General features: G+C 37.0%; 1 protein-coding gene and 1 long non-coding RNA gene across 4 annotated transcripts; both read left to right on the forward strand.

The window, feature by feature from the left end:
• The first annotated feature begins 730 nt into the window (after positions 1–730).
• LOC110379241 (piwi-like protein Ago3) lies at positions 731–18,296 on the forward strand. Of its 3 annotated transcripts, XR_010277352.1 has the most exons (18): positions 746–862; positions 1,851–2,026; positions 2,453–2,543; positions 3,308–3,389; positions 4,155–4,275; positions 5,201–5,372; positions 5,847–5,974; positions 6,316–6,479; positions 6,831–7,028; positions 7,464–7,613; positions 8,102–8,279; positions 9,094–9,351; positions 9,972–10,199; positions 10,820–11,003; positions 11,276–11,441; positions 12,430–12,648; positions 13,087–13,980; positions 14,066–18,296. XR_010277352.1 is itself a non-coding variant. In XM_064039076.1 (17 exons), the coding sequence occupies exons 2-17, from the start codon at positions 1,859–1,861 to the stop codon at positions 13,349–13,351; spliced, it is 2,772 nt and encodes a 923-aa protein (XP_063895146.1). In that variant the 5' UTR covers positions 731–805; positions 1,851–1,858; the 3' UTR covers positions 13,352–18,296. The 3 variants fall into 3 exon arrangements, 2 of the variants coding, with proteins under 2 accessions (XP_063895146.1, XP_063895144.1); XM_064039076.1 differs by having other exon boundaries at positions 731–805; positions 13,087–18,296; XM_064039074.1 differs by having other exon boundaries at positions 13,087–18,296.
• A 670-nt stretch (positions 18,297–18,966) lies between these two features.
• LOC135118109 (uncharacterized) lies at positions 18,967–20,068 on the forward strand. Its single transcript, XR_010277368.1, has 2 exons — positions 18,967–19,631; positions 19,676–20,068. It is a non-coding gene; the product is annotated as an uncharacterized LOC135118109 (long non-coding RNA).
• Positions 20,069–21,312: the final 1,244 nt, after the last annotated feature.

The following is a 21,312-nucleotide window of genomic DNA, read 5'->3' on the forward strand; positions in this document are numbered from 1 at the left end:
CTTCAATACCAATCTGTGTTTAATAATCTTAGCAAATTCGGATTTGTCTCACATAGCTTAATCTTATAGTCACCCTATTAGAAAGGGACAGACAGTCTCCGTACTATCTGCTTCGGCTCGTTTGTTGGGTATAAGTGCGCAGTCCTGTTTACTATATGATGTCTATGTCCTCAAGTAAGCTTAATGCTACTGCTACACCTGCGTCTTAACGCGTTAAATTTTGGCATTACGCAGATGTGGCCAACGTTTTAATGTCAATTTATACTAATGGCAATATAAATAGCATTAAACGTTAAGCGATAACTCGGGTGTCGGTTTTTTGGACGCATCAAAGGGTTTTAGTGCGTAGCTTATAGCGCTAAGTGATGTTGGCTACATTAATGCCATCTCATTGCACGCATGCAAGGACGAGTGTAGATACTTTGTTTAAGTTGTAACTGCATTTTACGAGCACGGTAATGGAATGGTCAAATGAGAAAGCTTTAGTTTTTAGAATTATTTTGTGTGTCTGAGTTTAATCCCTTTAATGTATGTTAACGCGTTACTTCATGAGGGATTAACTCTTTGCGTAAGTGTAGCCAACACGCATTTTTAATGCAATAAGTAACGCGTAGTTGGCCATTGACATTAACGTTAACGCTAACGCAGGTGTAGCAGGAGCATAACATAGTTTGGTCTTTGCTCTCTATTGTCTATACTGTTGACTCCGTTCGTTCGTGTACTTTCTTCTTATCTGTTAAAGCTCGTTCATTCTTATTTCTTGTCTGTGGAGATTAATTTTATGGTGGAAAAGAATCGCAAAAGCGTGAGTCCTGTTTTGTGTTTACTGATTGTTTTATTTAAAACATAATATAACTTGAAGGTATGACAAACTGTATACTACTTTTTTACTATTTCATCAAATAACTAAGCTTGACTATTAATTCTGTATCTTGGTTATTTTAACGAGATTCTCTATGTAAAATTGTTTAGGTATGGTATTTTTGTAAAGCCAAGAAATGTTTAGCAATCACTTTGATAAATACTTATGTTTATGCAAGCAAGCATTTTCGTTGAGGTTTTTAACGATAACGCTTACTGCTTCACTTTTGAATAAGTTCAAAGTAATAATAAGTACCTAGGTACAAAACTACATTTTGTCAAAAGTAGGTAGACTGTTTTCTTGCCATTTTTTAACTTCCTTACCTATTGTTCAAGTAAAAATCTCGGGGCAGTCTTGCCCCGAATTAACTTTTCAACGCACTGACCTTCACTACGTTTCTTATAAGCGAACCTACCCGCTTTTTCCAACAATTTTAACGTGTACCTTCTTGTTTGATTGAGCTATTTTCGTCGCGTCACAAACTTTTTAAAACTTTAATATAAGCGCGCTTTCAACTTATGCGTTTCATGGCGTCTTGTACAGCGTACGGACGATCCTCTTTTTTCATACAAAAAGCACTGTGCGCTAACAGTGCGGCGCCGGTCCGTCAAGAAACGCATAAGTTGGAAGCGCCCTAAGTTTGCTTCAGTTGCTTACCCTGCTTTTGGGAAACTCAAATCTTTTGGTAGGTAAGTACTTTTCATTGTGTAGTTAGTACCTACCTACTCGGAATTATTGGCTTTTTTCCATAGTAATAGTTGAATGAGACTCCGCCCCTAAGACGACCCACTGACCGAGACAGGTACTATAACTTCCACAGGTCTCAGATAGCAATATCTGGCAGAAATTGTAAGCAGGCTTTATTTGGCACAGGGCCTTAACTATCAGATAACTAACTGACATGTATTGATCTCTTTCATTTTACTTTTCTATAGTATAAGTAAAATATTTCTAAATATATACTTATTTCCATGTTTGTCTGTTATAGGTGTGAATATGGCAGATCCGTCGAGGGGACGCGGGAGGGGCTTGGCCCTTCTCCAAGCCCTAAAGAAATCTCAAGCAATGGAGTCTTCTGATGAGGCGTCTCCCAATTCTACACCAGGGCCTAGTACTGCCCCTAGCGTGGCTACGAGTGCGGAACCTCAAAGCTTGGTCTCTGGTGTAAGTTACGTCATGTCAACTGAAATCAAATATTTCATTTAGGCCTTTACAAGCACTTATGAACATCAAAAAATATAAATAAGGTTGATTCTAGTTGCCCATTCCAAAAGTAGCTTCCTATGGAGAAGAACGGGCAAGAAACTCCATGGTTACACTTTAAAACATAATGGGTATTACATTTGGTATGTATTGATACATACAATAATAACTTATACAAAAGAAGTGGTTTCAATACTTTAAGACTCTGAAAAAGTTATATAATGCAACTTTGGTTGAAGTTAAACTCGTTCACCTTGGGAAAATTAGGTACCTATGTTATAAAATAATGACATGCTTTTTAGTTGCTCTATGTATAAAAGTTATTTACTCAATTTGTTGAAGCTTAGAAACTTATAATGGTCTTATTCCTTATTATAATGTTTATAGACATCTTCAATGCTATCCGGAGCTACCTCAATAGGTGGGAGGGGCAAGATAGCTGCCATGCTGCTTGCGAAGGCCCAGCAAAAACCAGGAGGTTAGTTTTAATTTAACTTTTCTTTTCCACTTTGGATTATGTATAAGCAAAATGCGACATTTTGTATGTAGAAGAGAAATGACGTGAAGTGTGGGTGAATTGGGGGCTGTCTTTTGTAAATTTCTGACATTCAAAAAGTGTTTTGCAGCCAAGTTTCAATACACAATTTTTGATTGTGTAAATAAATAAATAAATAAATTTTGGCGATAAGGATAATTTTACAAAATATGTTTGCTTGTGGCATGAGCTTATGTAGCTAACATTGATTTTCTTCTTTTAGCTAGGTATATTTGCCACTATTATTAGAACAACAGTTAAGAAGATAATGGTCCACCACAATTCCATGTTCAATTAAAAGAATAATTTAAGTAATTTACTTTGAAATTGTGTATGTATATGTAACATTTTCCGTAATTCAATTCAGACTCCTCAGTTTTATCAATGTGTGAATTCACTGGTTGCGGTTTCAGTTTTCAGTAATGGGGTGACGATGGGAAACTGTACATAATATAACGTAATGAATTTTTTGTATCAAATCTTTCTTGCCAAAGTCAATATCGGCGCACAAGTAATTTAGCACATTTACGAACCCACAATTGGCGCAACTCCGCCGTCAGTTGATACCTAAAGATGATTTGATTGAATTGATTGAAAATTATTGATTTCTATTGTTCCTAGCCTCCATAAAGATTGACGAGATCTATAACTTTTGTTTTATTTCCTGACTTTGGCTGTGATTGATAAAGAATATTATAACTTTACAGGGCCTGTGTTTTCACCTGCCAGCGATGTTAGCCCGTCGCTTCCTAAAAGTGCCGGCCGGGGATTGAAGCTGCTACAATCTTTGTAAGTAAATTCTAAGCTTGGTTCATTTATATTAAAAATATGTATAAATTAATGCACATACACATACCACATGCACATACATACCAGATATCTGTTTAATCACTTTTAGTGTAAGCAGCATGTTGTATATACAATGATACTTATACAATATGATAGATAGAAATCTAGAACTCAGGGTTTATACAAATTCCTATGTATAATCGAAAATACCGACCCTCAAACATAAATCTTTAGGTTCTTATAGTAGCACACATTGCTGAGCTTCAATAAAGATTTTTTTTTTTTGTAAAACAGACATATTGTTTTGCTAGGTAGTTTGTTGCGCCAGTTCTTCCCCGTAATAACATATGAGAAATGGTGAAGTGTGAGCATTTTTGGGGGTTGTCTCATGCAATTTCGACGTTCGTATAGTTATCGGCACGGATAATGAGCTCTCGGCGGAAGAGTGAGGATCGCTTTGCGCACTGTACACTTATGGCAATAAACCAATAAATCATTTCTGCACAGGTGAAGGTCAAGGCTCAATATCCTTGCCGATAATATAAATAAAGTGATGATTTTCAACCTACTAAGAATAAACGCTTTTCAATGTCAAAGGTTTTTATTTCATATAGACCTATTACAGGTGCTTTGGACACGCCAATAGCCAGTTTTAACAATATTTTACAGTTGTTACAAGTTGAACTAGGAAGTTATAAGACAAAAATATGTATGATATGATTTAACCAATTTTATAAATGATTTTTGAAATCCAAATATGTGCAGGCAAGCTTCGAAAGCGGCAGGCGATGCGGCAAAGGCTGTGGAGCGGGTTACAGAGAAGATGGCTGAAGCAAGCGTGTCTGTCTCTAAGCCACCTGGTGACGAGCGTACGAGAAAACCATTCGTAAGTACATAATTGGCTAGGTAAGAACAGAAGTAATCCAAGTAGCATTTTTTAAAAGTTGAGATACTCATAGAAATGCGTTTTTATGAATATCATAATTATGTTGAGCACATGATTTAAAATATGTATGTTATTTGATAGATATAAACATAACTCAAACTTTCATAGCTGTTTTTCTTTAGTAAATACAATTTTGGTAAAAATATTGATATAATTTTTGTAAAAAATAGCAATATTTGTTGAAATACAGAAACGTAACATAATAGAGTTTTTTTGAAAAAGTACTGAGTAGCACTTGGATTACTTTTGCACAACCTCACTTCATACTCAAAAGTCCCAAAAGTCGACTTAGCTCCATTTTGCCAAAAATGTTACTTGGATCACTTCTGTTCTTAACTAGCCAATTATCGTATACGACACGCCCCGGCTTCGCGCGGAATAACAGTATTGCCCCGCTATTTAATGAATATACATTTATAGAGGAAGGTTTTCCTCTTGAAACACTCTATCTGATAAAAAAAACCGGCAGCTAGCATTTAAAACGTACCTTAGAGGAGTTGACGTGACCGAAACCGTACTGGAGGAACGAAATAATAATATTAATTTTTAATACTTTTTTTAATAATAAAGCTTTGTCTTTGATAACTTAAGTACGTTTGTTTATACATAGACATTTCATATTTTTGTTATTTGTTACTATTATGTAGTCCTTCTAGTTAGGGTAAAAGCCTCCTCCAACTTAAGTCACTGGTCCCGGTTCTTGGCAGTTAGTAGGTATCCACTCACTCAGTATCATCTCACTCCTGCTATACTGTTGATGTCATCCACCCATCGCTTTCTTGGTTTATGCTTCTCTTACCTATAGGGCCTTTCCACTCCTACCCACCAATAATACATATAATTAACTTTAAAAATGCATTTTCAGAGAGAAGTAAGTGATGCGCCTCCGGTAGTAAGGACTGGCACGAGCGGCACACCTGTAGAGGTCACCGCTAACTTCATATACTTGAATGTCGAAGAGAACAACGCGTATGAATACGAAGTACGATATGACCCTGAGCAGGACTTTAAGAACTTGCGGTTCAAACTTCTTAGTGGTAAGTTTATTGTGAATTACTACTATTCTTGCTGTCATTCAACATCCTTGGAAGTCGTTACGGGTAGGCAGAAGCCAGTAAGTCTGACAACCAGTCTTACCAAGGGGTACTGTTTATAGGGGTCAGGAGGTCAGATAGGCAGTCACACCTTGTAAAACACTGGTACTTAGTTGCATCTGGCTCAGACTGAAAGCCAGACCTCAACATAGTAAGGAAAACGCTCAGGATGTTGATGACTAAATTAAGAAACATCAAAAATGATTAATTCTTTAGCAGAAAAAGAGCTATGCCAGATTCTTTGACTGTAAGATTAATTTAACATTTTGAAAAAACTTGTTACATTTTTTTCTGCATTAGCTACGCACAACACCAAAAGTATGCAAAGGATAATAATGGACAAGTTTTTATTGCATTTTGATGCATGTGACCTTCTTGCAGTACACCTCTAAAAAAACCTGTAATGTACCATTTCAGAACACCGTCAGTACTTTAAAGACAAATCTTTTGACGGCACCACTCTGTATGTGCCTCATAAGCTGCCTGAAGAAGCTCTGAATTTGGTCTCAACAAATCCCTTTGATAACAGCAAAGTGAAAATAACTGTAAGTGTATTTAAATTACAAATTCAATGTTTTTTATAACTTTAGTTAACTTACAATTGAAATGTAATATACTTACGATAAACTTTTTAATGCAAAATATAACTGTATAACTGGATTTCACTTGCACCCCTAGGTAATTACCTCCCGCAGCCGGATAGAGACAAAAACTATCTAATGTCCTTCTCCCAGATCTAAGCTACCTCTCCTCTAATTTCAGCTTAAACGGTTCAGCCATTCTTGAGTTATAAAGTAGTGTAACTAACACGACTTAAGTAAAACATCCAATATTTCCCGCTACCTATTAAATAAAGCACCTTAACAACCGTTTTTTTCTTTTGCAGATAATATTTCGTAGAACCCGACGTCTGAGTGAAATGATTCATATGTACAACGTTATATTCAAATCTATTATGAAGGACTTGCAACTAGTGAGAATTGGTCGCAATCATTTTAATGAGAAAGCTGGCATACCCATCCCGCAGCACAGACTGGAAGTTTGGCCTGGGTAAGTTCTTTTAAATCCCTACTAATATTATAAATGCGAAAGTAACTCTGTCTGTCTGATACGCTTTCACGTCTAAACCACTGAACTGATTTTAAGAAAATTTGGTAAAGAGTTGACCTTGAGAAAGAACATAGGATAGTTTTTATCCTGGACTTTTAATTTGAATAAAATGTTTTTCTTTCTTTCTTCTATGTTACTCGGTTATTATAATTAAACCACTTACAAATAGACCTACTTTGTGATTAACACATATCTTGTTAATTTCTCAATTTGCGATCACTTTATTATGAAACTTGCCCAATCCGCATATTGATCACAACAGCATCATAACCTATACGTATTTTTTTTTAGTTACGTGACAGCTGTCGACGAATACCAAGGAGGATTGATGTTGACACTGGACTCCACCCATAAAGTGTTACGAACACAGTCAGTGCTGTCATTTATCAAAGAGACGGTTCAAGCCGAAGGAGCTGGTTGGAAGAAAGCTATGGCGGAACGTCTAGTTGGCTGTTCCGTTATGACTACTTATAATAAAAAAATGTTCAGGTAAGTTGTGCAGTATGTGTCATTTTGCTTAGGGTAACTGCCTCGTTGGTCTAGCTGTCGCATGAGGTCTCGGGTTCGATTCTCGGGTCGGGCCGAAATCGCTTTGTGGGTTTTAGAAACTTTCACAAAGCAGCCCGGAGCCTGGAAGTTGGCGATTGATACACCCGTGCCTCTGAGAGCACGTAAATGTCGGTCGTGTCGGATTTTCGTCCCATCAGGCTATGAGAGTGAAGGAATAGTGAGTGCATCTGTGTCTGCGCAAATGCTTGTGCATTATAATATGTCCTGCGCAGTTGGCTGATCTCCTTACATGAGAACAGCCACCGTAGCCGATAATCGACTAGGAGGACATCAGACATGGGGTCGGTTATATTTATATTTTATTGTACAACATTTCTTATGCTTATTCTAATATTTCTCACTTTTCTTTTACAGAGTAGACAGTATTGACGACACAAAGTCACCAAGATCGACATTTGAGAAGGAAGAAAACGGTAAAAAAGTGCAAATCTCCTACATTAACTATTATAAAGATAACTACGGTATTGAGATAAAGGATTATGATCAGCCACTGCTCATATCCAGGTAATTTTTTGTTATATTGCTCATTTTTGTATCTCCACGCATCTGATCATAGGCTAAGTAGACTGATAGCAGATAAAAAAACACAAAGAAAAAAAAATTTTGCCTAGGTTACTTGCAGATACTGTACCTTTAATGATGAAATAGTCTTTGAGTTTATCCATTACAAACAGTTACAGCCTTTTTATCGTCCCACTGCTGGGCACAGGCCTCCTGGAGAAGGACTGAGCATTAATCACCACGCTTGCTCAATGCGGGTTGGCAATTTCAGACTTTATAGCCCAGGTTTCCTCAAGATGTTTTCCTTCACCTTTTTATCAGCCATTGGTGTCTAAGATATACTTAGAAAGTACATACACATACTCGAGAGGTCGGTTCTTACTACCCATTAGGCCACCACGACAATTATTAGCCAATACAAACAAATTTTTTTTTATGATAGTGATTCACTTTCTACACAAATATATATTTTTTTTACTATCAATCCTCAGGGACTCAAAACTCATGTCGGGCTCTGAGAAAAAGATAGACTTCATGATTTGTTTGGTACCTGAGCTGTGTCAATTGACTGGTCTCACTGATGATCAAAGGAGTAACTTCAAACTGATGAAAGACGTCGCCGCACATACCAAGATAACGCCTAATCAACGTCATGCTGCTTTTAAAAAGGTAAGATTTTTAGAATATTGTAAACACTTAAAAGATTCGTCTCTGAAAAGAGTGTCTATGGAGTTTCTTGCCGGTTCTTCACCATAAGAGCCACTCTTTCGAACCGTGCACCTAGCTATTGATGCACCTGAAGCACCTCTAATCCAAACTAATATCCAAACTAATATTATAAATGCGAAAGTAACTCTGTCTGTCTGTCTGTCTGTCTGTCTGTCTTTCTGTCTGTCTGTCTGTCTTTTCTTCACGCCTAAACTACTAAACCGATTTGTGTGAAATTTGGTACAGACATAGCTTGAAACTTGAGAAAGGACATAGGATAGTTTTTATTACAAAAAAAATAAAAAATAAATTATTCCGGACATATAGCGCCATCTATTGGTCAAATCAAAAATCTGCTGGTAGTCACTATTCCACGCGAACGAAGTTGCGGGCAAAAGCTATAGGTCTATATCAAATAAAAACCTTTCGACTTTGCCTTTGAGATTTATCTGCCAAAAAGGGCTATGTTTGTGTGTAAACAAGTGTAATGTTTCTTTTAGTCTGACTGTTTTAAAAATCTTGTCATTTTTGATTTTGATTAAAGATTTAAAAAATTTGAAATTTTATAAATCTGGAAGCAAAAAATTTTATGGTTAGAATTAAATTTGTGAGATCTCCTTCAGCGCATATATCCTTCTTATTATTCGTAATAAATATAACTAAATTGCGCAAATCCGCAAAATGTTCTAACATTTTGTATTCAATAAAAACATTACCATTCCAAGTCCAAATAAATCCATCAAATATTAATCCCATCTTCACCAAAAATTTACAGTATATAGAAGCAGTAATGAACAATGAAACGGCAAGAAGTCGTCTAGCGGGTTGGGGCCTCAGCATAGCACCTGAAACTATCAACCTCACAGCCCGTACATTGCAACCAGAAACGTTATACTTTGGTAATAACGTCAAAGTGCCGGGCAAACCTAATGCGGAGTGGAACGCTGAGGTGACGAGGAACCATGTAATCCAGGCAATCGATATTGTCAAATGGGTGGTGTTATATACAGACAGGGACAAACAAGTAGCTCGGGTAAGTTTACTAAACAGTTTTGTTGCAAAATTTTCAAGATTATTGGACGTAGTTATGCAGAAACGTTCCAACCCACAAGTCACCCGAAATCGAGTTATTGTGATTGAACAGCCTAAAATTTAACATATGGTAATCTAAACTCAATATAATTCAACAATAAAACCTCTAGTACCTTTACTAGTTAGAATAAAAAAGAATACAACTGAAACGCGTAAATGCTTATATCTCAAATTCAAGTTGAATTTACATTATATTCTCTCATTCCTGACTAGTCTTTTCCAAACATGTTGGGGCTGGCTTCCAGTCTCGCCAGGTGCGTTAAATACTAGTGTTTTACAAGGACCGACTACCTATCTGACCTTCTCATCCAAGTTACCTGGACTACCCAATATCCCTAGGTAAGACTGGTTGTCAGACATACTGGCTTCTGACTACCCGAAACGACTGCAAAGATGTTCAAATGCATTCTCTCACTGATACCATAAAAAAAATTACATAATGTTAATAATTACTGGAGCTATGGACAACTCTTGTTGACAAACTAGCTTTCCTACGCATTTCTGTTTTCTTTACTTCAATAAAACTGAACAAAATAAAGCAACATGTGTAAATAATTACAGGATTTCTTAGAAACAATGAAGCGTTCCTGCCGTCCGATGGGCATCAACGTGGCTGAACCAGAAATGATTCGCTTGCCAAACGACCGAACTGACTCCTACGTACTAACTCTGAAGAAAGTCATCACATCGGACTTGCAGATTGTGGTGGCGATATGCCCATCGGCCAGGGATGACCGCTATGGGGCTATTAAGAAGATTTGCTGTGCAGATAATCCTATTCCATCACAGGTAAATCTATGCTTACCATTATAATAGACATGTCCAACAGACATTTTGTCCGTGTACAGGGGTAAATTATTTAAACCTGTGTTCCCAATTTTTTTTTTTCCATCTAAAAATGCATTTTATCCAAATTGCACTATGAAGTTAATAGGAAAATAAGACACAATAATGATAAATGGCTAATCTTCGAAACGGCTGGAACGATTTTTAACGTACTTTTACTGTCAGATAGCTGTTACATCAGCAAGGATTAACTAAAGCAACTTTGTGTCCGGGTACACAAAGTTTTTCCCATCAGACATGGGCTAAATTCTTACAGCCTTACTTATAAAAATCTCTAATCATCTTCTAAGCATCATTTTAACGAATTACCACCTTAAGTAGTGATTAAATGTTAGTTAAGAAAATATTAAGCAACGTTTATAAGTAAGAATTTTCTTAAATAACCCTTAAGTATTGCTTATTATTTCATTCACGTTTATAATTAAAGCTGTTAATTTTTAATTAAATTCTTAATTTTAAAATTGTTTAAGAAAATTGACGTTCATGTTATCAGTGACCTAAGACAGCGAGATGAAAACTGAAAGTAATAGTTTCAGTGGTAATTCCCATATTTTAAATTTCAGGTTATAAACGCGCGTACGTTAATGAATCAGAACAAGATACGGTCAATAACTCAGAAGATTTTGCTGCAAATGAATTGTAAGATTGGCGGTACACTGTGGAATATTAATATACCTTTCAAGTCCGCCATGGTTATAGGCATCGACTCACACCATGATGCTTCTAGAAAGAAGCAGAGTGTTTGCGGTAAGTGCATCAAGCTCAAAACGTTATCTATACTAATACTTGCAGTAGTTCTCATAGATTGCCTGTGAAACCGTATAACCGTAAATAACAGTAACTTAAACCATTATTTTAGTAGTATTTCATTAGTTCAATATGTGTTTGAGTAAAAAGCCCTATAATTTTAACTCAAATGTAGTATAGTAGGTAATCTCGAAGGGGCTTACTGCTCAACTTCTGCCAAAATACATCTTAATTCAGTAAAATTTATGAACACATAACTTTTTTACTTCCAGCCTTCGTAGCATCATACAACCAGGCGTTGACGCACTGGTACTCAAGGGTAGTGTTTCAGTCCAAAGGTCAGGAAGTAGTGGACAGCCTCAAGGAATGTTTCGTCGACTCTCTGAAGCATTACATCAAAGTCAATTCGCAATTGCCTGAGAGAATCATTATATACAGGTATGTAGAAAGTTTTCACATAAAGGATCATGCCCATATTAGTATGGAGTCAAAAGTCAGCAACGCCATGCAATGCCCAAATTCCAGTTCTATGTCATACGATAGCTTTACAGCCATATTTGTAAGATATCTAGATTTAATATTATATAAAGCACCGATTCAAAAGATATTGGACATTAAACATGATAAATTCCCACTGGTTTTTTATACATTTTATCGTTTATAGACAGCATTGCTATTAGTTTTTCACTAGGAACTTCATGATCATCACGAATTCATGACTTAATTGTATGTTATTATTATTAGATAAACATGTCAGTTATTTGAATACATTGTATACAGTAAATGAATATATACATGGGCCGAAGGACGAGATTCCAGACCATAATAAATAAAGCATGATTGAAACGATGTCATGTACTGCAATATCAACAAGAATGTCTTATTTTTTTTATTTTTTAACCGGTGCTTTTTAAGACTTCAAATTATCACCATAATTCTAGTTTTTATTTAATAGGGCTATCTTGTAATATATTTTCTCTGGGCGTTACTGGGGCACAGATGGGCATGGTCCTTTGACCATTGACATGAGTTTTGAGATGAAACTTTTTAAACCTAAAGAAATCCTATTTTGTTCATAAGAAGTATAATCATCGGCACAAATCTTGAGCGCTGACCTTCACCTGCGCAGAAGTAATTTATTGGGTCCCTTTTGTGGTATGACGTGAGGCGCGAGTGCGGGTTAAAGTGGTTATTGGCCCGCAGCGCATCGCGTCATAGCCATCACTCGGGATTGGTTCTTTGCTAATAAATCCCTTCTGCGCAGGTGAAGGTCAGCGCTCAATATTCGTGCCGATGATTCTATTTTCAACTCTTGAACTAACTTTTGGTATGAAAGATAAGCTCAAAATCATTCCAAAAATTCAATAATACCAGCAGTATGTAGTGCATATTAGCAGTCGAAAAATTTATGGTTTCTTAATTTCAGGGATGGTGTAGGCGACGGCGAATTTAAAGTGATCCAAAAATTCGAAATACCACAAATGGAGATTTGTTTATCGTTGTTCGAGGGTGAATACAAACCTCGGCTTACTTACATAGTGGTACAGAAACGTATAAACACTAGGATATTTATGAAGTGCGGTAGTGGCTTGGAAAACCCGAATCCTGGTACTATTGTGGATCACGGCGTAACTAGACGCGATTGGTAAGTTCCTAAATAACTTGTAATGTTATCCGACTCATGATGTCCCGAGCCTCTTTTCCAATTATGTTGGGATCGGCTACCTGTGTAACTGGGTGCAGCTAAGTACTAGTGTTTTACAAGGACCGACTGTTTATCTGACCTCCTCAACCCAGTTACCCAGGCAACCCAATACCCCTTGGTAAGACTGGTTGTCAGACTTACTGGCTTAACCCATAGCGATTGCCAAAGTTATTCAATGACAGTTATCCGAACTCGATTAACGGCGTGTTTTTAATAGTTTAGAATTGCTTAATCCTCTTTATGAAAAAGATAACTATTGGAATTTTGGCGTTCATTTTACTTTTGGATTTGTACTGTAGTTCGATCCATCGATATTTTCGATATTTCTGTCACCTTTATTCTTTTACATCCACCTAATTTATAACGTCTCGTTTCCAGGTACGATTTCCTAATAGTATCCCAGAAGGTGAACCAAGGTACGGTAACGCCTACCCACTACGTAGTTCTCCACGACTCTAGTGATATGACACCGGATCAGTGCCAAAGAATCACGTACAAAATGTGCCATCTGTACTACAATTGGCCTGGCACCGTCAGAGTCCCGGCTCCTTGCCAATACGCTCACAAACTAGCGTACCTAGTAGGGAACAGTATACACCAAACGCCATCTGCAGTTTTACAAGACAAATTGTTCTTCTTGTAATCTTTAGACTCATAATTTAGTACTGTATAGTACATATTTTTTTCGTTTCTATTTTTTTTATTATAGTTTTTTTAAGTTGATTGTAATTTAGCAAAGCTAAGAGTAAAGGACACACATTCAGTTGAATTGAACCTATTGCTGACCTTTTCTTAGTCAACAAAATAGCAATATAAGAAGTGTCAGCAATAGATTTAATGAAGCTTTGTGCAACTGACGGACATTCCACTTTCAAGCAATTTTATTGTTATAGATTCAACTATCGAAGTATTATCTAGTGATACCGATTTTAGTATAAGAGTAAGAGGTATACAGAAGTATTGATAACGGTGCTAATATGGTGCTTCGTAGAAATAGGCAGCTACTTAAGTTCCTTCCATGGAGGACAAAATGACTAGCGGAGATGTTATAACGCAAAATATCCCAAGTAGCGTACCAAAATGCGGGTGTTCGGGGAACGAGGAACGTTACTTCCGGGCTTTGCCCTCTAACGCCTTCTTTGGGACCATTTTTTTTTAAACCAAATCACCAATCAATCAAGTCCAATTCTTGACAGATGTCTCGAGGAACCCAAATGCCTCGTTCATCATCAGCCTATCGCAGTCCACTGCTGGACATAGGCCTCTCCAAGTGCACGCCACTGAGATCGATTTTCGGCTTCTCGCATCCAGCTCCTGCCGGCCGCCTTGCGCAAGTCATCACTCCACCGTGCCTGAGGACGTCCTACACTACGTTTGCCGAGGCGTGGTCTCCAACTCATTTACCCCAACGGTTATCAGTTCTTCGGCTAATATGGCCAGCCCACTGCCACTTCAGCTTGCTGATTCGGTGGGCTATGTCGATGACTTTGGTTCTCTGACGGATTACCTCATTTCTGATGCGATCTCTCAGAGAAATGCCGAGCATAGCTCTTTCCATAGCCCGCTGAGCGACTTTAAACTTGTGGACCAGCCGTACCGTCCAGTGTCCACGTTTCGGCTCCGTAAGTCATGACAGGTAGGACGCACTGATTGAAGACTTTTGTCTTTAGGCACTGTGGGATCGCCGAGGTTAGGACTCGACGTAGCTTCCCAAATGCAACCCAACCCAACTGAAATGCCTCGTTAGTTAACTAGTTACTGGTCGGTTTGGTCTCGCCTACCGTATGTTATTTGACCTACAAAAGGGCGCCTGACCTACCTGCCTTATAGAATCTCCGCTCGTTTTTCCTTCCTCCGTGTTTCCTTGTTTTTGTATAACTGAGGCCCGCTTCTGCTAAGTTAAAAATGTCAAAATGTACTAATATAAGACCAATCGTATTCCAGTAACATCTCATTGTTTTGCGATTGGTCTGTCATTTGGTCTATACGGTAGTTTGCGCTATAATATAATAAACCTTTTTCTCCTTTTTTGTTATTCAATAATGAATCATATTGTCTGCAAATGATTTCCGATTGCAGTATGATTGTAGAGCAGACTACCCTATAGACTAGCTACGATACGATTGATCTTACATTAGTAGCAGAATGCCCGATAAAGTTAAAACGGCTATTGAGATTACATTTTATCCAATAGTCACATTATTATCTACGTTAGCAAAATCAGGCCCCTGGACCATTTCTATGAAGTTTGTATGCACAAAAGAGGGAGTGTTCTGTGTATTTCTAAAAAGCTGTTTCGAAGTACAAATTGACTGACAATTCTACTTTCTTTGTTCGGATGTAATGCGTTGGGTATTATCTTTTCCTGCCAAATGTTCCCAACGCAAAACATTGTGATTTTTATGTAATTACTATATGTCTTAAATGATTGAAATAAAAACTGTGATTAATTATAAGTGAAGAAAGTTGTGGATTCAATTTAATTGTATGTTCTTAAAATTATGGCCAAAATAAATTGTTTTAGGTTTAATTATAGAAGTGTTTATTAAAAGTTGAACATGGTCAATTCTTAATAGAATAGATTTTAATGTTTTTTTAGAATTGTCAGGACGCAATCTCAATAATAATCATCATTTGTGTTAATTCTTAAAATTGTCAAAGTATTTTTTTTATGTTTGTAAGTACTTAAACATAAGTACATAGATTGTAAGTAATCGCCGCCTACTCCTGTTTAGGTCAGTTCTATTTTCTTAATAATATCGCTGTCCAACCAGTCAAGTTTGAGGTTTTTGAAGCATTAACCTCAACAAAATTGATTTGAGCCACAATAAATTCTTTACCTTTCAATCGAAGTCCGATTTTTAACCGACTTTTTTATGTTTGTTCAGCGATTACTCGTAGACGCCTCTGGCGATTTGCAAAATTCTTTTTTGTTTGATAGGGTATACCTCCTAAGTAGTTCCATAATCATCAGGTCCTTGAGGATGATGAAAACCCCGAGAAATTGAGGACAACTTTCGAAAGTTGTTGGCATGCGCAGGGTAAAAACTTGGCACTGAGGCGTATGTTTGATAACACTTATGTAATAGTGAAGGTTTGGAGCTGACCTGATGATGCAGACGAGAGAAGGTCGAGGGAACTCGGCAACAGTACATATTAACTACCTCGTGTTTGGGCTGATATTATTCGTATTGTAATAAGTTTTTTAGGGCAATCTTAGCTCAATAATAGAATAACGAAAAGTCATTCCAACTTATTCTTTTACTGCCATCTCCACCTCAGTTGCCGGAGTCAACAAAAGTTTGACACGTTGAGGTCAAAACAGCTAACCCCAATAGAATCAATTTCATTTCCAAACTACACATTGCGACAACAACACGCAATTACAGTCGCGGATACTCTACAAATAATACGTAACTTATTGCCGGATTATCATCTCCCGAGCCTTTTTCCAACTATGTCGGCTTCCAGACTAATCGGATTCAGCTGAGTACCAGTGCTTTACAAGGAGCGACTGCCTATCTGACCTCCAGTAACCCGGGCAATCCGATACCCCTTGGTTACTGACTGACTGACTGGCGTCAGGCTACTGACTCCTGATTACCCGTAAGGACTGCCAACGATGTTCAATGACAGCCGAGACCTACAGTTTAACGTGTCATCCAAAACACAGTCATTCATTGATGGCGAAGATATATATTCTTCATCATCAGCCTTACGCAGTCCACTGCTGGACATAGGCCTCTCCAAGTGCACGCCACTGAGATCGATTTTCGGCTTCTCGCATCCAGTTCCTGCCAGCCGTCTTGCGCAAGTCATCACTCCACCGTGCCTGAGGACGTCCTACACTACGTTTGCCGAGGCGTGGTCTCCACTCTAGGACTCGTTTACCCCAATGGTTATCGGTTCTTCGGCTAATATGGCCAGCCCACTGTCACTTCAGCTTGCTGATTCGGTGGGCTATGTCGATGACCTTGGTTCTCTGACGGATTACCTCATTTCTGATGCGATCCCTCAGAGAAATGCCGAGCATAGCTCTTTCCATAGCCCGCTGAGCGATTTAAACTTGTGGACCAGCCGTACCGTTAGGGTCCACGTTTCGGCTCCGTAAGTCATAACAGGTAGGACGCACTGATTGAAGACTTTTGTCTTTAGGCACTGTGGGATCGATATATTCTTAGAAAGTACATACAAACTTCGAAAAGTTGCATTGGTACTTGCCTGACCTGGAAGCAAACCCACGCCCTCATACCTTTCATTTGATACCCATTTCATTGGGGTACATTTCAAATAGTCTGTCCTCCATTTTGGACATCCGCCATATTGGATTTAAGTTAGGGTACCATTTTTTTCGTATTCTTAACAGCAAACCCGGAATCAGGGACTCGGATCTTGGTCAAACTGATATTACAAATGAAGCTAATATGTATAAACTTGTTGAAAAGGGAGGCAAGAGACAGCGAGCGCGAATTTTTGTTATTTTGTAGGACTCGGAACGTAAAATGCAGTGTATACGTTTGGGCTACATTTATTTACTGTGTTTTGGGATTCTGAGACGAAAGTAATAATGGGGTTCAAGGCCGATTTCGGCCACGGTGGCTGTTCTCATATAATTAGATCTGCCAGCTTCGCTATTATAGTGCACGAGATTTTGAGCATACACTAGTGCACTCACTATTCTTTCACTATCATAGCCCGATGGGACGACAATCGGGCGCAGGACCGACATTTACTTGCATCGGTGTATCAATCACCGACTTCCAGTCTACGGGCTGCTCTGTGAAAGTTTTTAAAACCCACAAAGCCAGCGGAGACGAGAATATATTGCTCTCTATTGTTCATGTTTAAATTAAAATCTAGTGTAATATTAGTGTATTACTAAGTACGTTAATGTGGACTGATTTAGAAAATAAATACATATTTTTAATATCAAAATACACTCCAAAATAATGTAGCCAGATTTATGATTTAAAGTGATGATCCTGAGTTCAGATTTTATAAATCGAAAATCTTAGAAATAATGTTTCTTTTGTGTGGTAGAAAAAAAATGCCAAATAAAATTAAGTCTTGTTCAACTCATACCAAGAGGCTTAATTTCTTTTCAGACACTTTTGTACTTTATAAACTGCCTTTGATGCCTTTGACTGTCGTATGTCAAAGAAGCGACAGTCACTTTACCACTGTATTTTTCTATGGACACAACTAACTAAACTTTTAAATGATGTTTGCAAAATCCGATCGCAATCCTAAGGGTCCAAAAATCCTGAGCTCTAAGGACAAAACCGGAGACTTCCAGATGAGTCAAGCAGACATCAGCTTCATAGAATTTGCAACTCACGTAAAACGTGTTTTTCTAGAAAAGTGTGCTTACACTAGGTACCTATGGCAATTTAATTCATAATACCTACCTCATTGTGTGACTAAATATGTCGTCCTAGTGCGCGTATTTTTAAAGATGGTATAAAATACAAATTAAGTAGGTATAAGTGTTACATAATTTGATATTTTTATAGATACGCTAGTGTTGTTATAAAATTATTTTGTAACAAAAAGTTCACTATTTTTTCAAATAAATCATTTTCTACTAATTCAACTTTTTTATTCAGTTGATCCCGTTTTCTTATGAAACTTCTACCTTTTCAGAGCTTCTTTCATCGTGGTTGAAAAGCATTAAAAATATAAACCCGTAGGACTAGATCGCTCTTGGGACAGCATTAAGCACTCATGCATGAAGAGTAAGTTTTCCTATTTTATTTAGTGTCCATTTCGACCGCGCGGCCACCTCATAATTTTTGATGAAACTTTGCCAGGAATTAGTAGTAATTTGTTACTTTTCACTCCTCTTTTCCTGAATTTGTTACAAAAAACCAAGCCGCTATGACAAAGAACAGTTGGCCGCTAGAACCGCCACTTGCCGTAGTCATCGCCCGTGATTACTCAGATATACGAATGATATGATAAAGAAAGGTCTTAATTTGTTTAATTTGTTACAAAAGGTCAAAACGTAGATATACAAAAGTTATGCAATGTTAAGTTTTCAGGTTATGAGTAGGTAAGTATATCACCGTAGGCACCAAATTAATAGAGGCTAATGTGTATAGAAAATTAGTCTTTAATTTGTTACAGCGAAAAGACAAAAAATACTAGAAAGCAGGTTCAATAATATGTTAGAGTCAATTTTAGTTGGCGCGGACGGCAATATGCCTAAAATACAATTTCGTTTTCTCGTTATTAAAAGTAGGTTTTAGCTTAAAAGTACTAGTCGATGGGTAACGTAACCTAGTTTGAATAAATATAGCGAATTTAACTGCAGCATTCGTATTTTAGGAGATATTTACAAAAACACAGTGGTATGAAACTGTATGAGAGTAGGGTGTCCATGCATTTTCACATATTCGAAATTTTCGTTATTCACGTCTTATTTTTTTAGAGAGAGTGCATACTTTATAAAAATCAAAGTCACAAATAGTTTAAAATTTCTTTATTTACAATCAACACAAAGGCAAACAAATCAAGTAATAAAAGACAACCAGATAAATATAAAATCTTCATAAACTAACATAATATTTATAAATTCTGTGTCACATATTTTCGTGTCAGTTAGACACGAAAATATGTGACACAGAATGTAGACATATTTTCTTAGAGGTACTTATTTCAATTTTAAAAGAATTGTCGTCGTAACAAAAATATTTATTGTTATTTAAAAAATGACATTTATAGTGGCCTATTTTTGTGCCTGGTATAAATTCTATAGTACCAACTAAGAAATAATAATTATCCTTAATGCTAAGAGTAATCGGCAATTCAGTGAGTAAAACTGAGTCTGCAGCTCCGTTTAAATCAAATGTTATGATCTCGCCTAGCTTAAGTTCACCTTTCAACTCTGTGTCACATTTTTGACACATTGTGTTAACACAAAGGCAAACAATTGATTTGTTTGCCTTTGTGTTGATTGTAAATAAAGAAATTTTAATCTATTTGTGACTTTGATTTTTATAAAGTATGCACTCTCCCTAAAAAAATAAGACGTGAATAACGAAAATTTCGAATATGTGAAAATGCATGGACACCCTACTCTCATACAGTTTCATACCACTGTGTTTTTGTAAATATCTCCTAAAATACGAATGCTGCAGTTAAATTCGCTATATTTATTCAAACTAGGTAACGTTACCCATCGACTAGTACTTTAATTAAGCTAAAACCTACTTTTAATAACGAGAAAAACGAAATTGTATTTTAGGCATATTGCCGTCCGCGCGGCCAACTAAAATCGACTCTAACATATTATTGAACCTGCTTTCTAGTATTTTTTTGTCTTTTTTCGCTGTAACAAATTAAAGACTAATTTTCTATACACATTAGCCTCTATTAATTTGGTGCCTACGGTGATATACTTACCTACTCATAACCTGAAAACTTAACATTGCATAACTTTTTGTATATCTACGTTTTGACCTTTTTTATTTTTGTAACAAATTTAACAAATTAAGACCTTTCTTTTGATGTATCATTCGTCTATCTACATTGTATAGTTTCTGAGTAATCACGGGCGATGACTACGGCAAGTGGCGGTTCTAGCGGCCAACTGTTCTTTGTCATAGCGGCTTGGTTTTTTTTGTAACAAATTCAGGAAAAGAGGAGTGAAAAGTAACAAATTACTACTAATTCCTGGCAAAGTTTCATCAAAAATTATGAGGTGGCCGCGCGGTCGAAATGGACACTTTATTTAAACTAGAAACAAGGTTATTATTTAGGTCAGGTTAACCTGCTACCATGGTTAACATGGTTTTTTTGTTTGTTTGTACTTGGTTCTGAAAGGCTCCGAAACTACTAAACCGATTTGAAAAATTCTTACACTCTTGGCAAGCTAAATTTTCCGCGGTGTCATAGGCTGTATTGCATACGTGTACAAGAAATTGTTTTCCATGGGGCGCAGGTGAAACTTAGGTAAAAATAGTAGGCAAAAAACTATACAGTGAGACAGAGCTTTATTAGCAAAAAAAGTAAAATTATCCCTTTATCGCGTCACTCAATTATTCACGAATGATCTAAACTAAACGTTTCCGAAATATTTCGCCCTAATTAACTGCAATGAAGTCTTGCCCCGCGGCTTTGCTTGACAGGAGACGCCGAATGCACGCGCTCTAGACAGATGTGAATTAGACAACTTAATACCACGATACTTTGTTTTCCATTTCTCCAAATGAGTACAGACCATCCTTCTAAATACATTGATGGTTTTGATAGCCAAGCTCTGTTCAAAGATCTTCAAGTCACGTCAATGTATTCGAAAGTAGGTGATAACGCGAAATACTCTTTTTGATGTTGCCTCTCACTAATAATCAGACTGTTGCAATTTGTGATTGGCGGAATTCTCCGGTTAATTTCCGAGTATAAAATTATTGCCAATTTAGATGATTTAGGAAAATCGTAACATTTACTAGTATTTAAGCAGATATCTATACTGACACAAAGATTATAGGGCTGGTGAATTTTGAAGATAACAAAAGTGAGAAAAATTACTGTAAAACATGCATAGCCTATTCCTAAGCGTAGCAAAGAAAAATGTTCTAATCTCAAGTTTATTTTTTAAGAAAG

Source organism: Helicoverpa armigera, chromosome 18 (genome assembly GCF_030705265.1).
Source record: "Helicoverpa armigera isolate CAAS_96S chromosome 18, ASM3070526v1, whole genome shotgun sequence".
In the NCBI taxonomy this organism is placed as follows: domain Eukaryota; kingdom Metazoa; phylum Arthropoda; class Insecta; order Lepidoptera; family Noctuidae; genus Helicoverpa; species Helicoverpa armigera.

Excerpts from the sequence above, each read along its gene's own strand:
- LOC110379241 (XM_064039076.1), top strand. The coding sequence starts at position 1,859 with ATGGCAGATCCGTCGAGGGGACGCGGGAGGGGCTTGGCCCTTCTCCAA. Across the intron at positions 4,276-5,200 it reads AGCGTACGAGAAAACCATTC|AGAGAAGTAAGTGATGCGCC; the intron begins GTAAGTACATAA and ends ATGCATTTTCAG. Across the intron at positions 10,200-10,819 it reads ATAATCCTATTCCATCACAG|GTTATAAACGCGCGTACGTT; the intron begins GTAAATCTATGC and ends TTTAAATTTCAG.